At 50.4% G+C, this 19,256-nt stretch overlaps 5 protein-coding genes across 5 annotated transcripts; 2 read left to right on the top strand and 3 right to left on the bottom strand.

Moving 5' to 3' along the window:
* Positions 1 to 101: 101 nt before the first annotated feature.
* Z518_09380 (uncharacterized protein) lies at positions 102 to 2,977 on the bottom strand (the record flags this gene model as incomplete). The annotated part of the gene is made up of 2 exons (XM_013413336.1): positions 102 to 1,982; positions 2,042 to 2,977. The coding sequence occupies 2 exons, from the start codon at positions 2,975 to 2,977 to the stop codon at positions 102 to 104; spliced, it is 2,817 nt and encodes a 938-aa protein (XP_013268790.1).
* A 195-nt stretch (positions 2,978 to 3,172) lies between these two features.
* On the bottom strand, positions 3,173 to 3,933 carry Z518_09379 (translation machinery-associated protein 22; the record flags this gene model as incomplete). Its single annotated transcript, XM_013413335.1, has 4 exons — positions 3,173 to 3,576; positions 3,636 to 3,723; positions 3,790 to 3,809; positions 3,870 to 3,933. The coding sequence occupies 4 exons, from the start codon at positions 3,931 to 3,933 to the stop codon at positions 3,173 to 3,175; spliced, it is 576 nt and encodes a 191-aa protein (XP_013268789.1).
* A 5,122-nt stretch (positions 3,934 to 9,055) lies between these two features.
* Z518_09378 (uncharacterized protein) lies at positions 9,056 to 10,756 on the top strand (the record flags this gene model as incomplete). The annotated part of the gene is made up of 1 exon (XM_013413334.1): positions 9,056 to 10,756. The coding sequence occupies one exon, from the start codon at positions 9,056 to 9,058 to the stop codon at positions 10,754 to 10,756; it is 1,701 nt and encodes a 566-aa protein (XP_013268788.1).
* Positions 10,757 to 13,050: 2,294 nt separating this feature from the next.
* Z518_09377 (uncharacterized protein) lies at positions 13,051 to 13,817 on the bottom strand (the record flags this gene model as incomplete). Its single annotated transcript, XM_013413333.1, has 2 exons — positions 13,051 to 13,538; positions 13,604 to 13,817. The coding sequence occupies 2 exons, from the start codon at positions 13,815 to 13,817 to the stop codon at positions 13,051 to 13,053; spliced, it is 702 nt and encodes a 233-aa protein (XP_013268787.1).
* Positions 13,818 to 16,784: 2,967 nt separating this feature from the next.
* On the top strand, positions 16,785 to 18,826 carry Z518_09376 (uncharacterized protein; the record flags this gene model as incomplete). The annotated part of the gene is made up of 2 exons (XM_013413332.1): positions 16,785 to 16,859; positions 17,432 to 18,826. 2 exons carry the CDS (start codon positions 16,785 to 16,787, stop codon positions 18,824 to 18,826), a joined length of 1,470 nt encoding a protein of 489 aa, XP_013268786.1.
* Between the last annotated feature and the right edge of the window lie 430 nt (positions 18,827 to 19,256).

Here is a 19,256-nt window from a genome sequence, read left to right as displayed (position 1 = left end):
TTCCAACTTTCTGCAAACTCCAAATGGATGTGATCCAACGAACCAGTCTGAACCAAAAATATCCTAATCCTCCTCACCGTTGACTTCCACTCCTTGTCAGCTCAGATCTCATAGTAGTAGTCGTCATCTAATCCTTCTCGGCTGGGAATCTCAGGTCCATCCATCCCGTCCATCCCTTCCACAATTCCTTCTTCGTCATTGAATCTCACATTCAATAGCCGCACCTTCAGTCCATAATCACTAATCGTGTTGATCAATCGGTTGGTGTCAGCCGTAATCGGCTGTTGATCCAGAAGCATCAAAAGACCATCGAGCCATTCTGAAGCAGTCCTGTGACTGTGGGGTTGGAAGGTCAGCAAGACCGACTCTTTGGACGCGCTTCGGGCCGATGAGGTTTTGGAAGACGTTCGAGAATGTCCTTCTCGGCTACTGCGCGATTTGGGCAGATATCCGTGAATGGTGATCTTGGTCGTGGTGAACTTGTCGTGTGGTAATTCCTTCAACGTCGAATCCGATCCGATCGATGACCGGTCATTTGCCGTCACATTGGAAACCACGGAAGAGACAATCGACAAGTCAATCTTGTTTTTCAGATTCGAAATGGGTGGTGTCTGCTCCTCCTTTTCGTCGAAATCCCCCCAATGCAAGTATTTCCGATTTTCCGACAACCTGATGAACCGATAGCTGGTCGCAGAATTGTGCAAGAGGGAGTTCTCTGTGACCGGACCACCGGCTTCTTGGTCGGAATACGTCAGGCCGTTGGGAAACCACGCTCCCGCGAGCAAACATCGGATTCTCTGCTCTTTGACAAATTGCAACGCTTCGCCCTGCAATTCCTCTTTTACGCCGCGCAGGTGCTGACCCCAGACGTCTTCGTACGTCAATTCCAGAAGTTCCATTTGGAGTTCACGAAGTTTGCCGTATTCAAACGCGGCCATTTCCTTCTCAATCTCCTCAATTCCTTTGGTGCGATCTGCGCCGCCAACCACGCTCTCAATCAAGATCCGGACCAGCTCGACGATCTTGGAGAAGTCACTGGTTTCGGCGCCGGTTGCTTTCCAGAGTCTGAAAAATGCGTGTAATCCCGCCACGTGAAGTCGGCTCCAGTGCAACAACAGGGGCCTGAAAACCTTGTCAAAATTGGTCCGACTTTCAAGAGCTAGATAACCTTTGGAGTCTTCCAAATCCATCTTGTCCACCTCAAAATGCTCAAATAAAATTGCCGTTACCGTGAGGCTGGCTTGAGCCAGTGGGCATCGCTTTTCTTCCGGCGCGACTGACTGTTCGAGGAGGATGTTCTGAAATTCATCTTGATGCTTGCGCACATAATCTGAAAGATCCATCATACCCAGAAACCCCATGTTCGTGAAATCTGGTTCCGGATTTTCGGTGGTGAATCCGAGTCGTCTCCATTTGTAAGGGTTATGTTTGGGCTTGGACTCCCCGTTCCGAACCTCGTCCTCAGGTTGCTTCTCGGGATTGCTCGAGAGATGAACGGCTTTGATGGTGCGTCGATGTTCAGGTTTCACCAGGTCAACTGGCACATCTCTCCACCGTCTGAGTAGAACTTTGGTCAATGCCTGAAACTCCAACAGAGGATGTGCTAGATCTTGCAACGCAGAACTTTGCATCAGCACGTAAACCGCCTTGATCACGCCGAGGTCTTGTATCCGTTTGATGAATTTGGGCCATTCCGTTTCATTGTCGTTTGTGATCGCGTCGCGCATGAGAGAATTGATCAACTGTAATGCATTTGCGCACAAGGCATGGTCTGCCGAAGACAATCTCGTCACCAGCATTTCGAGAAACTGTGGGTAGACGGCGATGGCAGGTTTGAGGGCCTGAAATCCGCCAGCATTATCGGTGGTATTGAGTTGGGATGTTCGATCGGCGTGGTATGGTCGTGAGACAATGGAAACCAGCATTGCCATAGCGCCTCGGAGAATGTTGACCAAAGGTTGACAGACGACAAGTTCCACGACCTAGATTACGGAGAGTTTGGTCAACGTTTTGTTCACCTCTTTCAAACAGGATGTCGAACACATGCCTTTTCAACCACCTGGTCATTGACCGCCTCCCAACCTTGATCGACTTCCAATAATCTCGCGAAGCTCGCAAGACTGTATGCCAGGGTGTTTCCATTGCTTTCGAGAATCAGGGATCGCAGCCGGGGGAGACCGCCCGCAAGAACAAAATGTTCGGCGAATGATGGGTCGTTGATGAGTGACTGCAGTTTGAAGGCTGCCATCTTGCGACTGGCATCTTCATGGCTCGATAGGCTGGTGAGGAGATCAGCCAGATTGGGACTTTGAGTCGGGTTGTTAGGATCCATTCTCGCGATTTGGGACCAGGCATGAGCATGAGGGAGCGGCGGGTAATAGGTCAACGTAGGAGGAGGAGGAAGAGGAGGCACAACATAAATCCGCGATGTCTTGTGAGAGTCGCCATGATCGATATCTGGTGTTCTATTTGGGAGGGAGGGTGAATCGCGTGGATTTTCGTGTCGAGGGTGTCGATCAGAATGAGGAGCGAGAGTGTGGGTTTGGGTGGTTGCAGTAGTGGTAGTGCTCAATTGGCTGCGCTGGGCAAAAGCAAAAGTTTGTGACAAGTGCCGGACAGCCCCGGACTCCAATTCAGGTTGAGGTTCAGATTCAGGCTCTTCCGACTCAGGCTCCCCAGACAAACTGGCTCCGGCCCCAGCTCTAGTACCGGGGATAGCTCTAGCTGTTGCAAGCCGAGGAGCACGATTGACGCTGTTCAAATCATGACCAATTTGATTGTCTTTACGCTGTACACGCCAAAAAGTCGTCCCTCGGCGGAAGAGTGGGGATGACGTCAACCAGGAATTCCGCTTCAATGTCGACAGCAGGCTGATGTTGGAACTAACTCCATCACCGACACTGCAAGAAGAGCTGCTGCTGTACGACACCCAGCCGGAAGAATGGTCTGAGGAATGTCGGCCCTGGTCGCTAGGCATGTTGACACTCGAAGCACTCGGCTAGACGGACGGCAGTGAAACATGGTGAGGAGGCCCAAGAGAAAAAGGAGGGGGATGTAGGAGTCTGGATGGAATCTGGCGTACAATTTGGCAGAGACGACCAAGAGTATCCTGGTCATTCATGAGCCTTGTGTTCATTTCAACAAAGTCGGCCGCCGTCAAGGAATTTCATTTTCAGCCTTTTTTCTTCACATCATCCTTCATGTCCAGATTATCTTCCGGGATCTCGGGATACTTCTCTCCCAACCAGTCATACAGATCATCGCTCACGTCTCCTTGAACTGTAATCTCTTCGCCTCCTGCGGCTGTCTTAGTGACACTGCTCCCCGTTGCAAATTTCTTGCCCAGTTCTTTGGCCACTTTCTTTAGATCAAGTCCATGCTCCTCGAGTCCCGACACCACCGTGACGTATTTTCGCTTGTTTCGTTCGACTCTTTTGATGACAACCATGGCCTCGGCCTTCCTCTCAGCCTCGCGCTGTTCCGCCGCCGCAGCTTTGGCCGTCTTCTTGGCCGCATCCTTCTCTGCTCGTTTCTGAGCATCGACCGAAAGTGCAGACAAGTTGGCACTCAGGGCTTCTGTGTGAACGAAAAAGGTGTTAGAATCGAGAAGATTATTTGATATTGGTGCAACACACCTTCCGAGTACAACCTCTGGTGCATATCAGGGTGGTTCTTCTGAAGCCATTCTTCGCATTTCTTGACCGTCCCACCAAATTCGCAGTACTGATCCTCGATCAGGTCAACTAACCCAAAGCGCCGTTATGGCCAAACACTAAACAGATTTCGTACCTCTGGTGGAAGAGTGCAAACTGAAGAACCCCGGGGGTTAGCATTCACTTAATATCCTGTGGGTCGATGGGATTTCCTACCTCCGCAATACACAACTTGCCTGGCTAGAGGCCCCGCGGGCTCTGTTGGGACCTCCGCCGACATTTTGATTTAGCCTGATATCGACGAGGTTATCAAGTCACACCGGTGGGATATGCTAAATTGCGCATACAGTGTTTGTTGCATGTGGCTTCTGCAGACTGTCCACACTCATCTTCGCCGCCGTGAAAACGCTCCGCGCAAAAGATTGGTCGGAGGCGCTGGAGGATTTTTGCCAAGGGGGGGGGGGGAAGCCATCGGTTAGCCGCGGGGCTAGTCTCCATGCTCATGGCACGTGCAAATAACGGGGATACATCGAGATTTCTCGGTCTTACGCATGCCACTTTGTCCCTGTTCGTCCTCCTGTTTCATCGAACAATATCTCTTTCAAGTAAGCCAATGAAACCCCCTCTCGAACCTGCCTGCTCTGTTTGGTGTCCCTTATACAAGGCTATCCTGGTGGAGGTCAGCCATCGATAAAGACCGGTATGCCTTTCTAGGACTTTGTTGAGTTCTCCACTCTCTCAACCTCGAACCGCCACCCGTTGTTGAACTCTGACACAAGGGTATGACAACGATATGGAGATGACCCACGGAGCAGTCCGATGGAGCTCACCGACTCGGCATCAGAGCAAAAGCTCCAATTTTCCGTCGAGATCCACCGTGATAGCCATGGTGAGACAACGAACATGCATATATCACTTGCAGCTATGGGCAGTCCCTTCTGACTGCACCAGCATATCAGAAAGACAATGTGGAAACGGGTGGCTTCAGTTCAGAGGGGTAAGTCCAGGATTCTCTCAGGACGAACTTCGTCGGAGAGACCTCTCACAGAAGCATGTGAAGATTTGAGACACAAATCCCCTCCTACCAACTTGTCAGGAGTTCCATCTGTCAATAGCACTGGACTCTACAAAAGGCAAGTCAGGGATCTATAGTTTCATCTATCATCGAGTCGCACAAAGAGCGGGGATGACAACGCAACTGATCGAAGTTGGCCAATTCTGGGACACCAGTCAACTAGTGACTGTGGTTATGCAGCAACTACTCTTTTGCGATCAACAGATACCTAAACCCCGTTCATGATCCCTGGAGATTGGTGTTTACCATTCTCGGCTCGCGAAGAAAGGAAGACGTCGACTCATTGTTTCTATTTCCCGAACTGGGCGCGTCTTGGTGAATTTATTGACAAGGCTGCCCTGCATATCAGATGCTGGTCGATGCTGAATGGTGTCTGGACGCTACAATCCGTGGGCCTCCATTGTCTCCAGACGGTTATGTCGACTACCAAAGCACGAGAAGTCCAGCCAACATACGGCGCATAGTGTTGATGCAACGAGACGCACGGCATCGAACCATCAGCACCTAGGTGATGGCAAATCCCAATGATATCGCCACTGACCCAGAACCTTGATCAACATACGGGTCGTTGGCGGGGTATTTGATGTCGGGAAGCAAGGAAGATTAGCCTCGCAAATTGCTGGAGTTACGCGACCCTCGCGTTTTGTTCATCTGTTTAAGGCTGGGATTTCCGACCGGGACATATTCAAGCCACGACACTGGCATTTCGAAATTATACAGTACATGGGGTCAGTGAACTGCTCAAATTTGCGGAGACATCTGTTTGTGTACCAGAGGCGCAATGCTGTCCAGATGCTCGAGCTGCTAGAGATATCGCTCTCGCAGGGGTTGACGCTGCTGAAAGAGACACTGTTCAATTAGCTCTCATACTGTCGGAGAATGGCGGTACCTGATTCAATGGACCGTGAGCTTGTTGCACTTTTACACATGTTTGCAATTAAGTAGGAAAAGTGACAGGTCAGATCAGCGGGGAGATTTGATGTGACTCAGCTTTCCAATTCCCAAGACAAAGAAACATCTTAATCAGCCAATGGAGTCTCACATTGCTGCGGAGATTAACTCTGGTCTGTTCAAGAGCAGATGGAATGGATCACTGAAACCCAAGAATGTAAGTCACGTTTTGCCGCGAACGGGTTTTTCTGGTGACACTGGGATGATAAGGCGTAGCGAGCGGCAACTTATCAAGAGGGTTCGCCCCGAAACAAGGTCTGAAATGGTATCCCGGATGGGCATCAAAGTCGAAAATAGAGTCAAGTAGGTCGCAGCGGTGCTCAGGGGGACAGTCAACCGCCCCAGTTGGCTCCAGATGATGGGTGTTGATATAACAACCGTACGAAAGTGCGCGTTTGGCACAGACTCGTGATTTTCCCATGACACCTTCTCGTCGATCTCTTCTTTGCGATATTCGGGAAAGCCTTATCAGCGGGGCTTGTTAGAACGTGACAGCAACAGCGTGCGTTCGACCTTTGTCAGGGATACGTTGGTTTGAAGGATGGTTGGACAAGCGCAATTCTGAGAAGCTTCGCATTAACCCCAGACTGTGGCGGATGCAAGCTGGATTTTGGGGGGGGGAGAAAAATCTGGTTAAGCCCAAAAGTATGCTGAAGGATAGATTTTCGTTTGGTAAGATGTAACAAGGTTATTAAATTCGGCCGCCAAGTGGGTGGATGTCAGATAGCAGCATTGTCAACGCCACTAAGAGCTTTGGTTCAAGCACATTGCCGACATGTCGTGACGCCCAACGTCGACGGGTAAGTGGGTGGATGAAGGAAGATCCAAAAAGCGACCAGGCTTACCCCTGCCCCCGGCCTATGATGCGAGCATGAGCGGAATGGCAAAGTAGAGAATGGCCACAAAAGAGGCAATTGTTGAGCCATGCGAGTAAATGCAATATCCCTGCAAGCTTGAGAAGTGGATATTTGACCGAGGTTCGCTAGCCACGAGCGCTTTTTATTCACAGCAGGGATGGGGCCCGAGTTTATGGACTGCTTCAAGTGTGTGGACGGCTTGATATTGCTGCCCGCGCGCAGAATTTATATGCAGGGAATAGGTGTTCTGTGGCCTGAGTGAGCACGGGATCGGAGTGAGACGCAAAGTGAGGAAACTACGGAGAAAAACGCTTTAGTTGAATGGTTTTGGTCTGATCCAGACCATGAGGAAGTTTTCGGGTGGCGGAGGACAAATCTGTGGCTCATGGTTGCGATGCAGAGTGTGATGCAAGGCGGGTGGATCAGGGATACATTTTCAGTTCGGTTGTCTTCAATCGGGAGAGCAGGGCAATATGGGGTGATTATGCTTCGAGAGAAATTATGAGGCGTGAATTATTGCAGGCACAGACCAAGGCTGAGGGCCCGTCCTCTGTATGTAGACAACTGACAGGAAGCTGTTAGCCGGAGGAATTCTGCAAGTTGTCGATAGCCAATGCTGAAGTCAATCAACTTACGGCCCGCTTCTTTTCGGGGCTTTCGGAGGTGCTAAGAGGGGAAGCCAGTATGCAGATGTTTCTGGTACATAAGTTGGCTTGAAACCGAGTCTATTGCCAGCAGAGCATCCGATAAGGAGGACCCTAGTGGTAATAACAAGTGGGCGGATGTGGGATGTTGATACGAAGAAGTGTGGTAGAAAGGGAGGGGTCTGGGCGCAGGAGGACGAGTAAGAAGGAGAGCAGATTACGAGCAGCAGGTTGACTTGCATGGGTGTTGCAGCTGCGAGGTGTGGGATAGGCGGGCAACAAAGACGGCTGCGGCGAATTTGTGAAAGGTTGAAAGGTGGAAAAAAGGTTTGAAGTCTGTGTCTGAGTGTAGATGAGACAACGTAGGCACAGAGTAAGATTGGTGAAATTTACACGTTACCTCCCCTTTTAGGTTAGATATGCATCCTTATGATCGGTCAGTCTGAGACAGAGAATAATATATTGAATGAGTCAATCGACAATAATTTCTTAAATGCAGCGAATTGTTGTAGGCAAACTTGCCCAAAGGCTAGTCAATCCTTCTGGACTATTTGGGCCACCCACAGACGCCGGACGTCTCTTCCCCGCAATCTCAATCGACAGCACTCTATCTAGAGAAACAACGCCCACAAGCGATTCGATAGGCTGTGATTCAGGCCAAGTGGGCATGATTCTAGGCACCAAGAGGGGATTTCCATAATTTCATGTCTGACCAAGCCCGTCCAGCCATCACTGTGCTACCTTTCCAACGTCTCCAGCCAAAAATCAAAATCTGACAAGACGGGCTTTTCACTCTGGAAATCTTCGCTGATATATTTTTTTTTGGCTGGCCGTTTGTATCAATCATTGAATGCCATCCCCAGGGCCTGGGACCCCAGTCTCCAGTTTTTGGGTCCTCTCGCGCAGCTCTTTCCCCCCCCCTCTAAGCAATTCGCAGTAAGCTCCCTTCTTGATACTTGACATGCTACTAGTAATCGTGATCGCCATCCGCTCTTCATCCACCCAACTGGTGTTTTTTTTTTTTCCTTCTCCCGGACATCCCCACGCCCGCCAAGTTAGATTTACTCGACCACGAGGCCTTGAAACATTGATGGTATTCGCTTACTGCGAGCTTGCCTCCCAGTACTATCCATAGCACCTGCGACAAGAAATGCAGCTAAATCAACTTTGTGTTGCTCGGATACGGGGCTCATCCTGTTGGGCGGTAAAATGCGCCCAAGCTCTTGTACGCACAGACTGGACTTTCCTGCACGGCCGTTCGGGAACGGCTGCACGAGCGCACGCTCCATTTGACGGGCTCCATTGAGGAGCATTCAAGTTTTTGGCCAGAATTAAACTTTGTCCTCCCGCGTTCTCGTCCTCGGCGCCTTCTCCAGCACCCTCTCCAATCCCCCACCCGAGCGCCCACTAGGCCCTCACCCACTCGAGCCAAAAAAACCGCGACGTACTCCACTCCTCCTCCCACAAACCACAAATCCTGCACACTCGCCTCTTTCAGCCAAAACTAAACGTAAACCTGCGACCCACGGTTCCCGATCTTCTTTTCCCTTATCCATATTGGAGACCACTGCAAACCTCAATCGGCCACCATCGCAGTCGGTCATCACATCACCGGCCATTGCCTGATCCTCACCAGAGGACTTTTAACCTGCGCCATTCCATATACTCGAGCTCAACACCAGGTACCTTGAACACTCTACAATTGAAGCAGAACGATAGATTGTGGACGAAGACTCAAGGCGATACATTTTCACCAGCTTCATCCTCAGTCGAGACCTTCGGCAATCCTTTCCGCTGCAGACCAAGGTCCCTCGGGGAGGAATCTGCTCAACAAGACAGAGAGAGAGGGTGATCGTAGCTCATGAGTTGGTTCTCATGACGACCGTCCTACAGGCTCCCCTATCTGGAGCCTCTCATTTTTCTTCGAGTCCTTTGCATTCATCCTCATATCCTGACCTTGCCTCTTTAAAAAATTCCTTATCCTTCGGCCAAAATCATAACCAACAGTCTTCCTTACCCCATCGCCACTATGCCAGGACCTTTCCAGATTCCGCGCCCTCTACCGCACCGTCCTCACCACAATTGACCTACTCCTCCAGGCGGGATTCCTACGCTTCCACTCCCGACAGTAGTCTATCCTTGGATCAGAGAGACAATATTGACGAGGATGACGATATGGCGTTTCCTGCCTTTGAACCTCCTGCGCTCCCTCCCAAGCCAATTCGACCAACCCCACCCTCCATTGAACCAGAGGATAATACGACTCAAATTCCCAGTCCCGCCGTTGAGGATTTGTTACTGTCCAGGAAGACTACGCAGGATGATCATGCCATAGAACCGGAACCCACCAGACATGTGGACTATCTCTCACATGAGTGGATCGAAGAAGATATCTGGTTGTCGTGGAGCTATGTCGTCCACAGACGGGGAGGTCTAACCAACGGTACTCGGCTTGAAAATGCGTCATGGAGGTCTTGGATGAAGGCCAAAAACCGCCTGAAAACTGTGTCACCCGAAACTCTCAATTGGCTCAAGGACTGTGATGTGACTTGGTTATATGGCCCCCTGCAGACAAGCAGAAGTACAGCCCAGTCGACAGGGAATACGTCTCCAGTGAACGGCCGATTGTCTCACTCGTCATCTTTCATTTCCAAGAAGCCAATTCTGAAAAAGAAGTCGGCGTCTGCTGCTATTCTAGAGAGATCCAGGTCCCAACATTCTCTATTGCAAAGGGCGGGTGATATAATAAGAGTGCAGCAATCGAGCCCCGGCCACGGCCGTCCAATCCTCCGGAGAGGCAACTCTGAACTTGTGTTACCTCGATATTCCACCACGTCGGTGGCCAACACTCCGGCTGAGCATGATCTATTTGGGTATAGAGCACCCCACTCGTCATTTACGTTTGTGGATATTCCCACTCCCTCTGAATGCAAGCACGTCCTCTTCGATGAAGAAGTCAGACAGGTGCAAGCCATCGATTCCGAAGAGGATGACAAGCCAGACGAGGAGGAGGAAACGGCCATCTTCGAGGATGACGAAGATGATGACGGGGGCTTGATGATGGCCCCATCCTTACGATCTGGTCGTTGTAGCACACCTCGTGGCAGCTTCAGCAATGAGTCAAAGACCATCGTGCCGTTGCCATCCACCACACTCAAGTATAGGACGGATACCCCTGAACCCCCCGAGATCTCCAACGGACAGATTGGCTTGTGGCCCAATGGACGAAAGCTTTCTCCTTCACCATCTCAGGAGACTTTGAGACCTCCAAGACCGAGTCAGAATTTCCTTATTGATGACGACCCGGAAGTCGTTGACGAGCCGTGGCATCCCCAATCGACATTAGGTGGGGACCGTTCCCCTTACGAGGAGGAGGAGGAGGAAGAAGACGACGACTCCTCCTCCTCCTCTCATCCCCACCTGAGAAGAACCGAATCTGGTATGTTTATGCCGTATGATGAGAACGAAGAAGAAGCTGCCATGAATAGTACTCTTTTTGGACAAGCGATGTACACAGTCAACACGTTCCGAGATATTGCCCACGTGATATGGAATGTGGGTTGGAGCCGAAAATGACCAATTGGGTGGAAATTTGTGTCAAGTTGCATGGAATTTTTGATGTTTTTCAGAACAGCACAGCGCGGCGTTTGGGAATTGGACCCTTTTGCGAATGTGATTACAACAAAATGCCGACGAATTTACACAGGCCACATTACCGAGAGATTCACAGGACACGGATCCCCTTGGAAATCAGAAGCAGGTGGATTGATTCTGGACGATTTCGCTCTTCAATGGCCAGGCAACTATGGAATTATGGGGGAGGATACACATTGTATATATGAAAATGGGACCTAGGGATTGGGATTGGAGTGAATTACCATTTGGGCACATATAGACGGGATCTCGAACTCCCACAATTTGGGTCAGAATTCTTCGGGTTAGTCTGTTAAAGGCAGTGGGAGGGAAGCGAAGGATAGGGCAAAGGCGATGCCGGGATAGAGACTGCGAACTGGCAGAAAGGCGTTTTTGACTTTTGCAACATTTTCGTGCGCCGCAGACAAGGAGCGATCTCCCAAGGGGTTGGAATGTTCTGGCCACGTTTGCCAAATGGGAAGACTTGGACCTCGGTTCAGCCATTGCCACGACCATGGATTTACATTTCCGTAGGAAAGAGAGGTCTGAAATCGAAGAGGACGCATGACCTTGGCCCAAACCAGTTGGGTCTTGCTCCGGTGAAATTCTCTAGCAAGAGTTTATGGATTTGAGTACGTAAAGATTTCCATAACGTGATCGATCAGAACGTATGCGAGTGATTGATTACGACACATCGGCTGTTGCGTTGTCTGATCGAGATCTATTTGAACGTGACTTCATCCAATGGCTGTTTGCGAGGTAGTTTACCACACCAGTCCTTCGTCCTATCACCTGGATGCTGGATGATAAGCGTCCCCTTTGGCCCCGAGATTTCGCGATGTGTGTTTTGGCATTTGTCGTCCAGTTTTGTTTCCATCATGACACGAGATGGCTGGGTTCAGGTGTTACTATATTGGGATGTAGTGGGATAGAATGGAATGTGCATGGTATGGGAAGAAAGTCGGTGGATGGGGATGGTTTCGGGTTCCGAAGTCGGAAATTATTCGGTATTCTTCGCTTCAGCTGCATTGCTTGTCCTCGTGGCGTTTGAACTCGAGAGAGAGGGAGAGACAGGGGAAAAGGAGGATTGACGGAGGTGAGGCGATGCCGATCCCTCATGCGTATCGACAAGTATAAGGTGATACTTCCAGAGGTTGATGAGTAGATGGAATGACGAGGATGTTCAAAAACCTTGAACTCGCTGGAAAGATAGGAATCATAATCATGTTCGGTGGTAAAGGCTTCACAAGAGGGTACGGCTTTGTTGTCTGCAATGCCTGATATTGCGGTTGGAGGTACCTTCACACTGGGAAAAAAAAAAAAAAAAAAAAGGTGAGACCACCATTAGCCTTGCCGCCTTGATGGAGAAAATTGAATCCTTTCGTCTAAGTCAAAGTAACCCATTCTGCTCTTGACTAAAGTGATGTATCATATTGATTGCGTGGACTGTGGATGCTTGAGTGACAAAGTCAGGGTACATTCCGTTGCGATTCACGTGCTGTTGCACCTGCCCAAAAACGCTCTTCGTTTGCAATCCTTCAAGCTCATCTTTATTATTCCCTTTCTGTGTGAAAACAGAGTCAGTCAAAGTTAGCTGCATCGTATGCTGGCTTCAGAGAGTTTGCAGTCAAGAAGAAGTTCTAATATGACTCAAAATCCCTTGCATGAGCAATCCGCTCATGCGCACCCGAAAAGGTTGCAGTCTTGAGCCGGAACCTTGTGTTGAAGAGCAGACACATTACTTATGCAAGGGAAGAAGACAAGAGGATTGCAACTACCATATTTTTATTTTGATGCCTATCCACTAAAGCAATGTCTCACCTCGGATTGAAAACGATGTCCCAAGCCCTAATTCCAGGTTACAAGCGCCCGCTCCAATTGCAATACTATATGTGCTCATGTCTGCCACGCAGTCATGTCAAATGTCCAACCTTCCTTCCCACCCTGAGGCCTAGCACGGATGCCCCCATCTAAATTCCAATCGACTCTGATGGAACCTAAGGTGTAACACTCCGAGAAACCAACCCTCCCCCACCGCAAAAAAGGTAAAAACAAGGGCAAGAAAGAGAAAAGATCCATTATATACACAAGCTGCTGCTGAGAAGCAAGACGGGTGAATATAAGACGTATGGGGGAGCTTGGGATCATGGTCGTTGATCGCACACTGCATTGCTTGATTTTGCATGGTTCAATTTGTATTTTCATGGGGCATCGTCTCTCTCGTCTGGCGTGGTCCTTTACAAAACTGCAATGAGACCGACAGCCATGGCAAGGAAGCTTCCCTGGACTTTCAAACTACTGGCCATGTTTTCGTTGGAATCTGGAGCAGAAGTGGTCTCAGTTGCGGCAGCGGCGGAGGTAGTTGACGAGCTCGACTCCGAAGTCGTCTCAGAGCTGGCGGTGGTCGCTGAGCTCTCGCTGCTGGTGCCGCTGGTGCTTGAAGAATCCGTCGTGGTGGTGGCAGTCGTCGACTCGGTTGACCCGGTGATGGTCGAGTTGGTGGCAGTACTGGTGATGGATCCCGTGCTAGCGGTGCCGGTAGAAGATGCGGTTGAGGAAGATCCAGTTTGAGTTCCGGTGGCGCCTTGGATACCGAAGTTGGGAGAGAAGTTGATGTTGCTTGGGTCGGTGTCGTCAATGATCTCAATTGTGTATTGGAAAGAGTTGACTTCGTCGGCAGGAGGGATCTGAACGGTCGCAGTTCCGGTCGAGGCAAGGATTCCACCTACAGTCACCTTTGTCAGGATCCGAGTCTGCAGAGAGCGCAGGCAAAGTTTGGGTGTTCCTTACTGGCCAACGTGATGCCACTTTCAGGGGTGATGGGTTCTTGCTGCAACTTAATGGTGACGGTGCCACTTGAAGGGTTGGTCCATTCAATGGTCAGAGGGCTACCGGCTGTCACATCCAAGGTGCTTTGACCCGCAGGAATGCTGATGGCATTGTTCTCTTGAGCCGACACCACAACGGCGCAAAGGGCAGCGACAGCAGCGTAGAGGAAACGCATTGTTTCAGACTATGTAGATGGGAGTGGAAATGAGGCAGGACAGGTAGGTAATGGTGGTGGAGATCGGCGTACACAAGAGGGAAGTAGGAGGAGTTATATGCAGAAGGATTCTCGATGGTGGTGGGTGAAAATAAACAAGGAGAACGAGCGGAAGCTGAAGATTTTGTTTTAGTTTCATTCAGACACCAGCAACGAGTTCTACGACAACGAGCGACGCGGGGGGGCCGGTTGGTCAAGAAGCAAAAAAGCGCGCGTTGTCACTCGCGAAGATCGATGGTGGTTGTTGCGCGACAACCAACACCCACCAAAAGCCCCTAGCGCAGCTCACGCCCTGAAGTGATTTGCTCGAGCTTGAACAAGTACGAGTGATCTAACGATATACAGTCAAGCATCGTGGCTCTCAGCCTCCTTTCGGGGAGCTCACTGGGCATGGCGTCAGCTCCTTTTTTTTTGGCCTTCTCATTTTGCAAATCTGCAAATCTGCATCATGGCCACTCATCTTGCTCAGCGTCCATCCTTTCTCTTCGTATCCGAGACCTTGGTAGGGTCGTTTTTCCAGGCACCGCGGGAGGGGGTTGGAACGACCGAATGATGGATCTCCTTCTGAATCGTCAGCCGCAAATGCCACACCGCCAAGACTGCAGCCAGGATCAGGAATAGAAAGGGGCTCTTATGGCCGTTAATTGCTACTCGTCTTCGGTATTACAGTACACAAGACCGCCTTTCTGTGCTCCTGGATTTTTCCCAGCTGCGACAGGCTTGAAATCATCCGATGCCACCTCACCTCGTGTATCCTCCAGGTTCAGTAACTGGTGGCGCCAAACTCTTATCTTCTCTCACTATACACCTCATTTTGCGCCTCAATTTCCACCTTTCCCTAAGTTTCCTCACTTTTGGATAGGAGGGCTGGCTGAAGCTGTGTTAATGGTCAATAAATGTCCCAAGCCGCTCCAAGTTCACAGCCCCCATGAATAAGACGGCTTGGAATTTGACTGTTTGGATCTTCAAAACAATGCCTGGCCTCGAACTGACGACACGCGGTATAGTTCAACTCGTCGTTGCAGGACCGTCTGAGGTTGTAGATGCCTTGCAAACACTCACCTAACCGAGATGCAGTCGAATGCCTATGCCGTACTGCTTATTTCTTGATTTTGATCAGCTCGTCCCGAGCTGAAACGATGGCAACGGCGGGCAACATTATAGAATGCTGCATTGATGCCCATGCACCTCGAAAGGGCTCTCATCATCCCAGGCTCGCCAGTCATGGCAGAGTTTCAGCTGATTTCGTGCTGGGTAGGGTGGTGGGTGTTTTGAGGAGTGCGCAATTCAGCCGCTGATATGTCTTCAGAGTTCCTGAAGTGTTGTCGTTGTCACAAGATCATCAATTGAGCGCTAATCATAAGGGCAGCACGACTTCATACTAATTCTTGGTCGAGGTGAATCCTGTGTCAGTCCGATGTGGGAATTTTGGCGTCACAACACGAAAAAGGATTCATGGGGGTCCTCGTTCGGTCTTTTCTTCCGGATGGTTACACACCCAATAGGCGGGTATCTCTACGACTTTGGTAGTTGAGAAGTCTATTCCCAACGGCCTGACTGTACATGTCCGGATTCCGTGGTTTCCCCTCCGCCTTCCTTCACACAGTTTCTGAGACTTCTGCAGCCACAATTCGTTTTTACCTTTGCATTGAACGGCTAGACAACATGGAACATCCCTGTCTTGCCACGCGAATGGTGATCTTGATCGTGCGTTCTGAGCCGAGAGTCAAAGCCCAGATGCAGATATTCCCCCTCTTCAAACGTAGAATTTGAGGAAATCAATGACTGTTTGGCAGGGAGAGCTTCAAGATAGGATCAGCGAGGGGATCCTGCTAGGTCGGCTGTCGACAATTCTGACACGTCGAACTCTAAAAGTGACAGGTAGAGCATGACATCTCCCTGGAAATCATTCGGGCCGTGCGCGTTCTACCTTTGCCAACATACTTCTTGTGAACCGATGGTCGTAGTTCTTTTGCAAAAGGAGTATCAGCGACTCGTCTAGAAAAATTTGGTGGTACAAGGGGATCGATGAAAGATCGTGATTCCAGACCAAGTCGGATGGTGACCCCGTCCCTGGTCTTGGTGTAGTAGCATGAACTTTGGCGAGAAGTCGTACCGCCGCCGAGTCAAGTTGGTGGGAGAGGGCTGGAGTTGGCGGGCAAGAATTTTGTGTTTTGGGCGTTTCAAAATCAGCCGATGGCTTGACATGTGCGTGTCAAGACGCATAGACTGCTAGGCAAGCAGTGGACGCGCCACGAGGATTCCAGAGGGTGAAGAACCAACAAATTTGCAGCTTGCAGGCATCATGCCCATGCCCGCAAGTCATGTGTCAAGAGTGCCTTGCTGCAGCTTTTAATCTCAACGAAGCCCATGCATGCCGTGGGAAGGGAAAGGGGGTTCGAAAATGCTCATTTCTCGGGTGACAGGCTTCAGACAAAATTCCTACATATAAGATAGCGGTGAATTCAAGATTGACAGTGCTGAGTCCCTTCTACTTTCACTCGTTTGCCTTTGACTTCTTCCCTTTTTTCAGGTGTCGTTATATACTCTAGTCCCGTTCTATTGTTGGACCTGTTTTTAATATTCCACCCGTTTCTCTCCTGCCGTTCGTGTCTAAGTCCGTGTTTCGCCTATCAGCTGCTGACTACTGCGTACAGTGGTAGCCCTGCAGGTACCGGTAGGATTACAGCCATTACGGTGCAAAGAGAGCAGATCATCGGAATTTTTGGACCAACCGGTCAAACTCTGAGCTCTCGATTCTCCTGGATATGCTTGTCGGCACATCAGTCTAGACGGCTTCCCGCAAAACAGGAACGAATTGAGGTAAGGTACAGGCATTGAGATGCGAGGCACGACGGCCAAAGCGGACGAATAAGCTATTGCCTGTGTCCTCTATGAAATCGGCACCACCACCTTGACTTTTCGAAGATGCGCAATTCACGTCGTCACTCTCATACCAATGAGGTTGCATTCGAGTCTCTGCCGCCGGCTCTTCGTCGAAAAGTGAGTGCTTGGTAACTACTCGTTTGCACATTCCCCCGGAAAAAAAAGAAGTCGGCGGCTTGGGAAAACGGCGTGCTATGGAGTAGTGGAATCAAGCCACGATCTATAAGAGGGGAGGAGAAAGAAAGAACGCACGTCACTCCGAGTCTTGGGCCGGCAACGCCTGACCTCCAGCATGCCGGCATCCCCTAGGGGGTTCGCTCCACATGATGGACAGAACTGTCTGTTAGGGATCCCACGCCGCCAGTTGACGGTCGCTTCGACCCCTGGTTTGAGGCTGCCAGGGCTTGGATTCTTGTGGTTTAGACTGCATCTCACTGCCTCTCTGGGCCGCGCACAGGGCATTCGGCACTGCGGGCTGCTGTGTGCTCCCCCTGGATACGGCACGGCCCTCGACTCCCCCCTCTTTCCCAATCCAAGGCACTTGCCTCTGTTACCCACTCCCCGTCCAATACCTTATCAAGCTATCCCAAATATGTGCGCATTTTTTTTCTGGGTTTTTGAACGACCGTTGACATCTCCGTCGATCGCTTATTCTGCAGGTCCACAGGCTAACAAATGTGTTGCACCAGTATTTTAGCAGCTTAGAACGTCTCAGATTAGCACAAGATGGCAGCAACCTCTCACCTCCTTCTCGTTTGTCTATTCTCTCTCCCGGCCGGATTTGGACCACCACACAATCCTCAGGCAGTTTTGCCCTTCTGACCAACGGCCTCCTCTTTCCTGGTTTGCTGTTGAGCCGCACGAGATTCCGCAGTAGAAGATCGTGTGCAGCAAATACTCAGGTCACTCCGTCGACGGTTGCTTGGTTCGCCTCGCTACCCCCTACGATTCAGAGGAAATTGTTCTCCAGGGAAGAGTGTTCCATTTATACTGGAGGACGAAACATTGTCATCCTTGACGCAGCCGATGAGACACTCCGCCGTCGCAACCGGCGTCCTAGTCAATTCACCGCCTTCGAATCTCACGTCTCAGACGACAACACCTTTGTGGATTGGGAAGATCTCAAAGACCAAGACCAAGCCGACCCTGCCGTCGACATGGGTGACTATTCTATAGAGGGATTTCGATGGCTGGAGGATGAAGGTGATCTCGACCTGAAGTTGGACGATTATCATGAGGCCATTGCAGAAACAGCCCGCCGCACTGCATCCATATCAGAACCAGTGCCAGCGAAACGACATGCTCGACGCAATCCATCTCTCTCGAGTATCTCGATTCGGCCTCGCCGAAGTTCAACCTTGTCCTCTCGTCCTCAGCTCGATCCACCAGGCACACCAGCCTTACCACCACCTAAACTCCATCACTCACGGTCACCTTCATTCTCTCTCAAACATATCCGATCTCGAGCTTCGTTATCATCCATTGACCCGCGAGCCACCCACTACCAAGATCCTGCCGCTCGAATGAAATTGAAACTCTATCTGGCTTCTCCGCAGAAGTTCGATGAGGCGATCGAGTTCGGGTTTCCCTCGGTCGAAGAAAGAAGACAATTGAATCACACTAGGCCCATGACGAGCCCACAACCAAGGCCCGACGTGAACCGGACATTCTTTCACGACGACACACCGTCGCTCTCCGGTGACGAAGGAGATGAGCCCGATGAGCCAGACACCCTGTACGATCCAAGAACTCCAGAGGATCCAGTTTTTCAAATACACCGACCATCCCACAAGATCAGTGTGGATGGCAATGCGGGTCTAAGACCAGTTTCAGTGAGAAGGCAGCCAGAAACATATGCCCGTGGCCTCGCTACAGATCGTGAGATGACATTGCACATGACGTTGACTCGACCTGATCTTCGCTCACCTGAGGAATTACCACCGACCAACCACACCAAGGTCAACAACCAACCATTAGAGCGACCCGAACTAGTGGCGGAATGCCACCCGGTATCAATCTGGGGCACTCTACCGACGGAGGAATCGAAGATGAAGAGATTCTTACGGAAACTGAAGCTCAAATAACTAGAACATCTTAGTTGTTTTTATTTCACATGCATGGAGGAGTGGCATGAGCCTTTTACTACAGCGTCATTCAGCGTAGGAGTTCGGGATGGGGATATGGGACTGGGGAACCTGATTTGGGCGCCAGGGAATCGAAAAAGGGGCATCATTGAAATGCCGTGAGCGGCACTCTATTCGTTTTCCTCTACGCTGTATTACACATCCAATACTTTGTGGATTTGAGCCAAAATTGGTGGAAGGGGATAGATAATGGAACATGATCGGTGATAACACCTACCACTCTTATCATTTATGATGCATTGTGACACTCAAGATGTGTGAGGAATTAATGCCCACTGGTGTCTTTTGACACACGCTACTCCGTATTCAAGTGACGCTTTGCCAAATCGGGCCCCCCCCCGGATGATGATGCTCAGCCCTCTCGGCAGAC

The sequence above is a fragment of the Rhinocladiella mackenziei genome (assembly GCF_000835555.1).
Source record: "Rhinocladiella mackenziei CBS 650.93 unplaced genomic scaffold supercont1.7, whole genome shotgun sequence".
NCBI classification, from domain to species: domain Eukaryota; kingdom Fungi; phylum Ascomycota; class Eurotiomycetes; order Chaetothyriales; family Herpotrichiellaceae; genus Rhinocladiella; species Rhinocladiella mackenziei.
This window is presented reverse-complemented; position numbering and strand designations above follow the sequence as displayed.